The sequence below is a fragment of the Idiotropiscis lumnitzeri genome, chromosome 10 (genome assembly GCF_059441095.1).
Source record: "Idiotropiscis lumnitzeri isolate Australia: NSW breed Sydney's pygmy pipehorse chromosome 10, RoL_Ilum_1.0, whole genome shotgun sequence".
In the NCBI taxonomy this organism is placed as follows: Eukaryota; Metazoa; Chordata; class Actinopteri; order Syngnathiformes; family Syngnathidae; genus Idiotropiscis; species Idiotropiscis lumnitzeri.
In genome coordinates this window covers 18354917-18367876 of record NC_142400.1, presented here as the reverse complement: position 1 = coordinate 18367876, position 12960 = coordinate 18354917, and the positions used below count along the sequence as shown (strand labels likewise).

General features: G+C 38.0%; 1 protein-coding gene across 1 annotated transcript; it reads left to right on the top strand.

Moving 5' to 3' along the window:
* Positions 1-10800: 10800 nt before the first annotated feature.
* On the top strand, positions 10801-11455 carry LOC148329569 (hepcidin-like). Its single transcript, XM_088307838.1, has 3 exons — positions 10801-10944; positions 11020-11088; positions 11164-11455. Exons 1-3 carry the CDS (start codon positions 10855-10857, stop codon positions 11269-11271), a joined length of 267 nt encoding a protein of 88 aa, XP_088163964.1. The 5' UTR covers positions 10801-10854; the 3' UTR covers positions 11272-11455.
* Positions 11456-12960: the final 1505 nt, after the last annotated feature.

The window sequence follows — 12960 nt, the reverse complement described above, 5'->3', positions numbered from 1 at the left end:
ATGAGCCCTGATAGAGGAGTGACACAAATAATAACTGGAAAGACAACAGACTCTGCAATGAGTCACTTTTGGAACCGACTACAGTGGAAGACTTTGGGCAGTCGATGGACGTGCCACACTGGTGATGTGAGCCATGATCGAGGGTTTATTAACAATTTTAAGTGGCTCGATAATTTGATTATTGCAAACCACCAACCCACAGACACCCAGGCATGCAGCATTTTCAAGATGTGCACCCTAACACACAATCATTTACCCACAAGTAACTCCAGTGCAAAAGCTGACACAGTTTACCCATAGGAGTAGTCTCTCGCCATAAACCGCATTGATGCAGCCTACCTCCCCATTAATGGTGCAGACCCAGACACCGCATGCCAGTTCACCTCGCTCCATGAGCCACAGGCCGCAGCAGTCGACGAAGAAACAGATGTGTACCAGCTGCTTGGATGAAAGCCCTAGATACACTGCTACTGTATTGCTCCACTCACATATGCTTAAACATAAACTCATGCAAGTTGTTTAACTTGAAAGTTTGCGTAAGTGTGGTTATCTTACAAACAAAAATAAGATAGATAAATGGATGCTGAATGAAAGATGGAATAGATGGGCTTGAACAATTTAAAAATAATCATTTAATCGGTAATTGTGATGCCGACCCCCTGTCAATATTGTAAATGGTATTTGATTTGCATTTATTTTTTTCAAGGTCCTCTTTCCCTGTATTTTTTCTTAAGAATACATTAAAAACTTAACCTATTTGGCACAAACATGAATCAACAAATCATACATCAACTTCCAACTATATTACAAACAAATCTATGGCGGCAAGGCTTCCACTTCACTTCATGTTTTAACAATGATAAACTGTCTATACTTCTTGAGCACTGAAATTATCCAGAAACAGTATAAATTCATATGTAAAATGTCCATATATATATATATATATATATATATAGTCACTGAATGAGTTGAAAAATAAATTAAAAATAGACTCCCTCCTGTAATCAGTTTTAAAATGTGTATATTGATCCATATTAGAAAGGAGTAGCATGCCTGATGCATACCTCAGCACTTCTGCACATACAACCGCGATAAATAACAAAATTTGCAGTTTCCATTTAGTCGTCTTTGTTCTTCAACTGGGACATCAGGTGCGTTTCGCCAGTCGGTCTGTTTGGCTGAAGGAAGAAATGTGGAGCGGCATTTCCGGACCATTGATTAAAAACATTAAGTCCAAGTATCATCCCAACATGACTGTCTTTGGGAGATGTCCACAAGGCGAGCTATCACCAGCTCCTGTCCAGACTCCATTCCTGGCTCATTCCATCAGAATGAAGTCATCAGAGTAAAGCAAGGACAGAAAATGTACACTAGGTTTATTTTCCATTATTTTTGATGCAGTTATGCAAGGTACGGCAATATATATTGTACATATTCTACTTCTAAGTATATTTTTAAATGAATGAATAAATAAGAGATCACTTGGACTTGGTCATTTTATAACACGCTCGCATGATAAAAAAAAAAAAGTGGGTGTACCACTGCTTTACAGTACGTAATGCAGTGCAAAAGAACTAAGTCAAAATGGTTCAGTAATTATGTTTTAAAAGTGAAAGCTGTGCGAATGTTGCGCAAGATGCCTCAGACTTTTGTGTACAATGCTTTTAAAAATGTAAATCAGTTCTCAGAAATATACAGTATATTGCCAACTTTATTTTTTGTGGTCAAGGGATGGCACTACACCGGGAGGCTATAGCCCCATCAGAAATCTGTTAATTTTCTGTTTGATTTTCTAAAATTGAATTTTGAAATGTGTATGAATACATTATATATTGGTGAAGCCCCCTTTAGCCCTGGGAAACAAAAAAAAAATCCTGGAGTTGTGAGAATTTCTACACTGGGTCTAACTAGTGTTTCTTTGTAATATTTAAAATGAATTCAGGTAAACAATGTCGTCACAGCTTTACTAAGTTGTTGTGGGCTTTTATAACTTCCCGTCACTGATCAGTGAAAGTTTGCATCCACAAGAGAGTGCTGCTGCTGCATTTTAGAATTGAGCATGCTTCAGGACCAGTGTTGTGAAAAGGGTGGAGAAAAAAGCAACTTCACATCCTTATCATCATATCTCCAGAATGCTGTGATGGTTCAGTAAGAGTGAGCGTAGATATGCCTCATATTGTTTCAATTACTTACAATTGATGTGAGCCTTGCTATAGGGACATGCTGAAAATACTTATGTTTGATGTTGTGGGCCTCTTGCGAAACTGAAAATGAATGGTGATTAACGAAAATGATGATAATCAGAGTGACATGATTTGGGTTTTTTTTCAACCGCAGGTTATTTGACTATGTGAGACAGCACCATAAGCCCCCTGAAAGGAAACTCCATTGCATGAATTTTGCATGCAAAGCCGTGTCTCATCCTTTTTGATGAGACATGATCTAAGTGTTAGTTTTGTGTTTGTATTTGCTATCTGTTTGAATAGATGTTGGAAACCTGCACGGGTATGTGGTGTAATTGGAGTCTTTGAAAAACCGTCAGTGAAACGACGTAATTAAAGTCTACACTAGAGCAAAGGTGGTAATTGGGATCCTAAACACTCACTTTTTCATTTAACCACTCTAATCAGGTATTTGCGTTTATTCGGAGCAGTTATCCACCAGAAAATAGAAGCTCTTGATGTTGTTTAGCGACTTCCCACTGTTACTAATTGCATATTATGCTTGTAGCTTTCATTATTCCAAAACAACCAGAAGTCCATGGCTAAGTTTTAAGATGAACCTTAATGGGTCAAATATTTGTTTTTGGCAAGCATTGAGAAAATACTCTAAATAAATGTTTATTTTTTTTCTCTTGGGTCTGTTCTGTTTTAATTAGCAAAGTTGTTACCGTGTTAAAAGGCACTGTTTTAGGAATCTGTTTCTGTACCTTTATGTGCATTCACAGGTTTATAGCCTGGTGCAGCTGGTATCTATCTATCTATCTATCTATATATATACATATATATATATACATATATATATATACATGTATATATATACATATATATATATATATATATATACGTACATATATATATACGTACATATATATATACATAAATATATATACGTACATATATATATATATATATATATATATATATATATATACATATATATATATATATATATATATATATATATATACATATATATATATATATATATATATATATATATATATATATATATATATATACACGTACACATATATATATATGTATGTCACTGACGGTGTAGTGGTATACTCGCCTGAGTTGTGTGCGGGCAGCGTGGGTTCAGTTCCCACTCAGTGACGGTGTCTATGTCTTCCCTGTGACTGGCTGGCGACCAGTTCAGGGTGTAGTGCGCCTTTCGCCCGTAGTTGTCTGGGATAGGCTCCAGCACCCTCCCGCGACCCTGTACAGGATAAGCCGTGTGGATAATGACATGACATATATACATATATATTCAAAACTGATCTATTTATGAATACAAAGCAGAGAACCTGTGGTATCTGCTTCTTTCAGTGTGCAACTTGAGGTGAAAGTTTTGGTTGCTTCAACATAAAAACAAACCTGCTCATGATGCCCTGAACATTCGACAGTTCCTGGCTGAGAAACAACCTCGATAATTATCTGACCTGGCGCTCTGTGATTATTTTCCTCTTTTCCTGACTTAAAGGGTCATCAAGGAAACTCATCATTAAGACATCAAGATGGCTGTGAAGTTGGCGTTTCAAAGCATCCTGGAATTTTTTTTTCTAGGAGTGCACTCAACTTTTGCGGTATTTCTTCAATAGGGGAAAACTTGCAGTTTTGATTTTTTTCTATTGTTTCGCTGCTAAAAAAAAAAAGAAAAAAAGGCACACTCTCACACACACGCACACACACACACACACAAAACACGATTGATCACCGTGGCTTTGTTGAGTTATTGTCCAACAATAGCAGAACAACAGCAGCAACAAAACAAAGCAGCCAAGATTCAAACAGCCGAACGTTCAGTTTGGGGAGCCCCGCTGTATGAGCTGAGCATCTGTTGCCCAGCAGGACATGTTGAACGTCAGCTGATAAAGATGAGTCTCACAGCATCATGTGACGCATGCTTAAGCTGCTGTTTTTATCTTACTGGTGACACTAGAAAGACCAGCATGAAAACACACCAGAACCATGGTGGTCTATGCTGATTTTTGTTGCGTGTTTGTTTTTTGTTTTTTTAAATCATGGTTGTCACTTTTAGGACACATTTTTTTTTACAATTGCACACGATTTGTAAACATGTCAACATCAATAATTAAATAATGAAATGTACAGAGCAAAATCAGCTGTTTTTGGTGTTAATGTTAAAATTCCCACCTCCCAAGACACGCATGCAATCTCACTCTGCCCTGTTATAACTTTTTACTATACGCTTGACGAGAGTGTAGAATGTGAAAATTTACTAAAAACATTTCCTATATAATGAATAAGGATTTAAGATGGCGACAGTTTTATTAGCGCCTAGGAATGGATTGTTTTTCGAAGTTTGGAATGTTACACGGTACTTATTCATTTGTTTTACCAGCATGGCCATGTGGTGTGGCCCCAGATAAAGGTGAGAGTAAAGGAACTTTATTTGTTACGCGTAGAGGACAATGTCATACTTTGCATGTAGCCGTGAAAGAATAGTGGGGAGGAACCGTCTATCACCCAGGGAACAAATCCAAATCTCGTGTCACTATTTTTGGCATTTTGAACTGGTAATTAACCTGAAATGTTTTTGAATGTGGGGAAACCAAAACACCCAAACAAAAACTTTTGATTACCCCAAACCTGCATTTGATGAGTGAATGAAGGATTTCATTTAGGTGCTCTTGAACAAGGCATTTCGACACGGCACCAATGTGCCACTGATGGAATTTTAGTGTTCTTATTCACAACAGAGGAAGGCTGCTTTTCACTCTCTTTTGTGTTCTTAGACTTGTGGCATTCATTATTTGCTTATGCTAACGAATTAACAAACATACTATTCTTGTGTCTTGTTCAAGTGTCTCATGTGTACAATTGTAGAGACTGTTTTGGTTTAATTTCTGGACCTCAGTTCTCAAGTGAGAACTTCTTTTGTCTCCACCTACTTATTTTTATTATTTGGCTCCACATTCAATGACTCCCACCACTAAACTCAACAATATTCAATTTTATCCCAAACTGTTTGGTGTGTGGTGTTACTGTGATTACTGCGCTGTGAACATGATGTAAATCATTTTAATGTTCATCACATGTTCTGTTTGGAACCATTGACATTGTTCTTAATAAGGCATCCGTTTCTTTCCCTTCAAATGAAAATGTTACAAACCTTGACAACAATGAATTCCAAGTAACGAGCAGCTTCGGCCATATTGGAGTACAGTATCACGTCTTCGGGGAAATTTACTGTATTATTGTAGAAGAAGAATCACCTTTATTGCCACGCACAGACAGCCCACACAATGCTCTGCATTTTAACGATTATAGTTGGAGAAACATCAAACACAATGTAGTGGGCCACACTAGGGCATTTATTTTCTCGCTTAGTGCTTAAGGGGGTCTTGACCAATAAGGCAGAGAAAATAATTGTTAAATATTTAATGCAGGAGGGATTTAACTGGAGCTATACACATTTCTTCCAAGGCTATACTTGAGCATCCCCTATCCCTGGTGTAGCGCTGTCCTTGCACAGACTAGAGCAGGGGGCTTCTTGAGCACTAGGTAGCTCTCAAGGGCACCACATTCATTGGTCCAGTGGATGCGGGTGCATCCTCCCAAGATGACGAGTTCTTAATTTAATTAAAATAAAACGTATTCACTGGGGTCCTACGAGATTTAAGATATATATTATATTCTGTATCCTGACTTTAAAAATAATTCCAAGTGTGGTTTCTCCTGGATGTCTGTATAAAAATATAAGGTTTAGTGTTTTATCAGAGAGGGGAGAAAAAAAATCACTTCTATTTAAACATCAATACCGAATTGTTTATATCAAGTGTCAAGCAGGAGATGTATGCTTTAAAACATGCCCCGCACCCGCTCGGTTTGCATCATCAGATGTTGCAAGGCCCAAAATATTTAAGCTGCTAAACCCTGCATGTACTTTCACTGCTTTGACAGTTGCTTTATAATGACTGGAAGTGTTTGAGTAAATATTACGCCTACCCTCTGGCTGCTTGGATTAGAATCTGTCTAACATTCTTTTCTGACCCGTTAAAAAGCAACTTGTGCCTTCAGTGTTTCCAGTTCAAGCCCACTTGAAACCTTTTGACTTTGCCATTTCCACGATACAGTAGAAGGACCATTAATTCATCAGAATTCTTTGAAGAAGGGGCCTGGAGGAAGCTCACCTAGTCCATGTTCCCATTTGCCATTCCGATTCCAAATCCAGTGTGGCATGTTTGACAAAGTGAACCAAGGGAATAACACCGGTTGTCAGGTAGAAAAGAGCCAGGCTAAAAGGCCACAGCAATCAGGAACATTTGGTCCGGCGTTAGGCATGACTTCAATAAAATACCTCCAGTCCCACTTTTAAAAGCATTAGTCCAGGGTAAATTAAAAAGTAGAGTGCAATTAAAAGAAATCACTGTGTAAATGTTAGCATGTGGAAGTTGTTCTTTTTCCTTTCCCCCTTTTTTCCCTCCTCCATGCCGAACAAAGAATGCCCCAGAGGCAGAGTGGCGCAGCTGCTGAATATTACGGCATCCATGTGTTTTAAATAAGACCCCATTATAATCCAAATCATAAAAAAAGGCAGTGGCTTCCTAAAATGGATCCTTCAAAAAACATTTAAATTCAAGTTAACCGATATTGGACTAAAGTGTTTGTGATTCATGGTGAAATAATAATTTGGAAAACAAAATTAAAGAGTAGAATAACATCAAATATATGTTTTTAAGCATTTGATTTAAAACTGACTGAAATGCTACAATTTCTCAGAACACATTTGCTGACTTTTGACGACATGACGAAATTCAGGAAATAACTCTGTTACATAAAACAACCCGTATTTCTAAAAGATATTGATTGAAAGTCTGCAGGGTGCCCCTTCCAATCAGCATAACCTTAAAACACTATTTGTTTTACCGACATCATGGTGATATTGTATGTCAATAGTTCAGTGCTCTTGCAGATAAGATCTGGCCTCAGTAAATGAGCATATTGGCTGAATGTGTTGTAAACTATTTTCCCAAAGTTCTTCTCTTCCCATTCTGGTTTCCAGATTTACTCTAACATTTAATCCCAAGGGAAGAAACAGGAGATTTAACATGGAATGATCCGTCATACAGAATTCAAACAAACATGGGGGAATAAACAGCTGATTTATAGCACTCACAAACAACCTGAAATTTTCAAAGAAGCTCTCAAGTGCACTTGAAGTTAAGTCATTTTCAAAAAAACCAGAGGACCAAATTGCAGATTCATTTTGTGGGACGCACTGCTCCGCAGCAGTCTACGCTCAACGCTTTAGTTAAAAGTCACCGAGGGTGTCGCCTCACACCAGGACAGATGAGTTTCCATGGGAGGAATGAGGATGTCTGGCCAAATCCACTTTTCCACCTTATTAAAATGGATATTTCCAAGTTGTCAGAGGGTGAAGTCTGGGTTTTGCAGACTCTCGCTGACAGTAGGCTTCCTTTCGCCACTGGTTGAGTATCTCCTGTGGCTCTCTCTCTTCCACAGTGCGGTATAGCGGGTTCCCTATTGGGCCGAAGCCAGCAGAGTTCTGGCAAAATGTACACTTTTCGCTTAGGAGCAAACACTAATTTACTGTGACTCCACACTGTTTTGGGTCGGCAGGGCAATTCCCAAATTCCATTTGACAAAATATATAATTTGTCCCCCATCGTGTAAATGCTTGTTCATGGTAAAAGAACTGGGTGTAAAACTGTCTGGCTAAATCAGCAGTGATCTCAAATGTGCATCACTTTGACCACCAGTCTGGAATAAAGAGTGGGCACTCAGGATTTCAGCCGACTAAAGGTTAGCTTCTCTTTAGTTTCCAAGGAAATTGAGATGCAATAATATTACATTATAGCTGCGGTATGGGCACCACAATGGTGTATGGTTAGCACATCTGCCTCACAGTTGAGTTTTAATCTCAGTCCAGGCCCTCCTGTATGCCGCTACCGTGCTTGTGTGAGTTTACTCTGGCTTCCTCCCACATGAATGAATGTAAATGTGATCGGTTTCTTATTCATATAAATCCTGTTTTTCAATAGCTACTGTAGTGCAGGATGTTGGATGGCAAATCCCAGGGATGGTGCTTCAATCTTTGTAGCCCCAGTTAAGACACTCCAGCATTTTATTTGATATTCTAAGATATATTTATGAATTATTCTCTCAGCCCTCCCTGTCTCGTCAAGCCCCCAGAGAAAAAAAAAAAATTCTGCCTCTTCGCAAAAGTCAGATGGGATAGCGTCCAGCTAACCTGCAGGACAAGTGGAAAATGGATTTGTAGAACAGGCGGTCCTCGGGTTAAGAACGAGTTCCATTCCAATTCCCAGATAAATTGGAAGTAACGCTTTGATACCAGCAAGATCCAGCTTTTTTTTTTTCACACATTATGGGACTAGTGACGAAATGGCGGACGCGACTCGAGCGTCGTGAAGTCGAAATGGTATAGGTCGTGTACTGCATAACCCGAGGACTACCTGTATTTTATGTTCATTTAATTTTTGATCTAATGTCTTTTTTTTAGTATGATCAGTGAAAAAAAAGTTAATTATCACATCAACACATGTAGTGACTCATCAAAATGTTATGACTTGTCTTGCTACTTGCTTGAACCAACTAATAACGTGTTTGAAATTTGGTGGAGACTCGACTTGAGACTTGAAGGATGCAGCTCTAGACTTAGTAGTGACTTGCACATGTGACTTACTGCCACCTCAGGCAAATTGGGACAGATGGGGCCAGTGACCAAACCTGGGTGCGACTGATAGGGGTATGCACCTATCGACTGATTTGGCCTTAGTATTGATAATAAAAGTGGAAAACACAAGGTCAAAACAAAGATGGCTGGAAAATCCAGAATTGGTCAACCAACATTTGTTTTAATGATGCAATACAACACCAAAACATGGTAGGTGCCGTCGGGATTTCTTCACACTGAAATCTTGACTACAAGGGCTTCCAAGTCCAATGTTGTTGCTAAAGTTTACAAGGTTAATCATTTTATTTAAGTTTCATTTCTATAAATTAAAAATGCACCACTATTCCCAGGTGTCGAAATACTGTAGCTCTGAAGTTCAAAGATCAAACCTTAATTGTTTTGTTTTTAAGTTTAACCTATAAATGCTTGTGCAATATTAATTTTACCATGTGTTGTACTTTTTTTTTGCGATGAGGTTTAAAAAAAAAATCAGCCTATTGCTGAACCTAACCCGTAAATCCTAAATATATTACTGTATTATATATTGTATAATATTATATGTTGTATATTATTATTATTATTAAAACCTGATGTTCCCGAGAAGAAAATTAGGGCAGCATTGGAATTGGTGCAAGGAATCAGAAAACTTTTCTTGCATCGTGAAAATTAGGTAAAAATGTGTTGACCAGTGTCATTATAGACATACTGTATTATAAGAGCACATTTCCAAATTGCGCCCCAGTCGATCTATAGAACCACTACCTACCGAGGTTAAAGTAAGTGTGTGATGCTGTTGCAGTAAATGTCTGACATTCATTGTATGCATTGCACGAGAGGTGTGAGAAACATGTCTGAGCTTTTCGTTATTCTAGGTTGTTAGCAACAACAACCAAAAGAAGCGCTGCAAAATTTATGAACCCAACAGGCATCACCAAATGGCGGACCTTTTTTTAACGTTCCACGTCACGTAGCTACATGTGCTTTCAGTGCTGAGGGCACTTTGTGAGCATCAATGTCAATATAGGACATCCGGCACGGCACGCACGCGCACAAATAGGATATGCAGTGCAGAAAACAGACAGATGGATGGACAGACTTTGGAAAAATCAGAGCACAAAAGTACCAGCAAGGCAACTGACTGCAAAAGAGAAGGGAGACATCTAAATTATACTGAATAGGTGCCCTTGACGACCGGAGTTGGACACCCCTGTTCTATACATCTTATCTCGAATAGGGCTGCGGGTGTGTTAGAGCCTATCCCAGCTGACTTTAGATGAGAGGTATGGTACACTCTGGACTGGTCGCCAGCTAATTGCAAGTCACATCTACCGAAGACAAACAACCATTCACACTGACATTCACGTCGATTGACAACTTAATTACATCACATGATGTTTTTTTTTTACTTGCCTATAGGAGGAGACTAGACTACCTGGAGAAAATCCACCAAATGTAGAGAACATAAAAAAACGTGACAGGCAGGCTGGAGTCTGGAATCAAAGTACAAACCTAAAAACTGTGATGATGTGTTAAGTGCTGGTCCACCATGCCACCTTAATGTCACACTGTCTATCGTAGCATCAGTGGCGCAAAAAGTATGTATATGGCGCATAGGGGCGTGGCGCTAGAGGGGGCGCCAAAGCGATGGGAGGAAAATAATTTTGTAGTGGCCATTTTATGTATTAAATGGCGGTTTGTTCACGGGTATGTTTTGATCTAATCACTAATAGTTTGTGCCACGGACAGCACAGAAACCAGAAAAATCCCCTATCATGTTCCAATCCTCAGTCGATGAGTGAAGCAAAGTCCATTCCTGAAGCAGGTAATGATGAAAGAGTCACCTTAGTAACGATATATATAGCAGCAGTCCGTGCTACTTTTGACAGGAATAACTCGGCAGAGCTAAAGAAACTAAACACAATCAATAAACAAAACACTCTCTGGTAGAGGATGAAGACCCTTAGTTTTTCTGTTGCTGTGATCATCATGCTTGCCTTCCTTTTTTTTGAAGAGGGTTCCACCTTCTCTACTTATAATAGGGTAAGAACGTCATAACAATTAATTTCTTGTCATTTTTCAAGACTTCAGTTTCATCCTGGACTATATCATTCATAGGATCCTGACCAGCATATGACGGACGCAAGAGATGAAACAGCTGCTGAGGTCCCAGCTGACCAATTGAAGGTATAATATTTTCATTCATCTTGCAGGATGAGTAATAATTCAAAACAGTGCTCAAGGCTTGTGTTGCTCAAACAGGTGGCAGTCAACAACAGGCAGAAACGCGACAGTGGACCTTGCCGCTTTTGCTGTAACTGCTGCGGTCATATGAATTTCTGCGGGATGTGCTGCGAATGGAGGTTCTAAGAATCGTCTGGATTGTCACATCACTCACAACTCTCCATCTGTTAATTTTTGATGTCTTTAAGCAATTGCATTTGGTAGAGTTGAACATGTTTGCATAATCAGTGGTGAGACCCTTCGGACCAAAAAATCGAATTCTGAAATGTCTGTACACATTCAAAGCCAATAAACAGTCTCAAGTTTCAAAGTGTGGTTTGAGTGGCCAATTAAAATGCACAAATAACGCATGCTAACTGAGTGAACATTTTATTGGAAAAGGTTGCTGGAAGAACAGACATTTGTAAGATCAACATGGTTGATTTCAATTAAGTTGATTTAAAAGTTCACCCACCAACTCCAACGTGACGTTACTCATCAATTGTGACTCCCACGGAGACACAGTTTCACACACTTTTGTGGATGGCAACACAGAATTTACTAGCTTCTAAACATCTTTTTAGCTTATTTATTATTACATTAATTTAGTTATTCAAAATGCCATCACATCACACAACGTGAGTTATTTCCCTGTATGTAAGTTGTTTGGTGAAATGAATTAAATTCTTTCAAAATAAGATATTCTTTTATTTATACAAATTAAGAAAATTATGGCGAAGGTTGCTGGAGGTCCTGTGATGAATTGGAACAAGAAACAATTTATCGGAATCAGACATCTTATATATATATATATATATATATATATATATATATATATATATATATATATATATATATATATATATATTTGCCTCGAACGCTTTGAGACGGGAACTGGGACAATCTGAGTGGGATAATTCTGACGTCCCACCTTTCTGGAATGCAGCAGCAGTTCTCTGATTCCGTTTCAGATTTTGCTTTTGTTGCCGTTTCTATCAGTTCCTGATTTTGAGTCCATTGCTGATTTTTTTTTTTCTTCTTTTTTTTTAGTTTAAGATGTTGCATCAAGTTTTTTGGACTTATATTAATTCAGTATTTTTGATTCGACATGCCTTGTTTGCCATTTTTTTTATTTGGGGAAAATAAATTGTTTTTGAATGTTATGTAATTTTGATCTTAAAATGTTTTATTTAAAATCACGAGAACCTTTGAAAGCTGTGATGTTTATCTCTTTTGTAATTTTTTTTCATATATTCGTCTTAATATTTAATTCACTTTATATTGCATTCCATGCTGAGATCATGAATACACATGCTTTCCTTTTTTGCTGTTATGTTATCTTAGATAATTTGATAATAGTACAGTTAATTGTACATATTGCTTTTAATTAGATTAAATTTACCTTTCAAGTGAGTACTGACTTGTACGTTTTGTTTTTTGTTTTTGCCGTTATTTTTCTCCATAATAAAAATTGAAGAGAGTAAAATGCCCCACTCATAAGTCAAAACATCACAAGCGTCAAATAGTTCACTCGTGTCACTCTGACTGAGAAGTTGTTTGGACCCTTGGACAGAACCAGCTGGACATACTGCCAATCATTTTGTTTTCCAAATCACTGAAACTTCAAAGCTTTGAGTTTGGATTCAATGCCAGGAAAAAAAACATTAAAGATTATTTGGGAGTTTTAAATGTTAAGATTGTTTTTTGAAAGATCAGCTAGCATGAAATAACACGTGCAATGAATGCATGTTACTCGTATTTTACATTATATGGAATGTGCTTAAGTTGTGCATAAAAGGGTTAATAACTGTTTTTCCAAACACTAGTCAGGTGGCA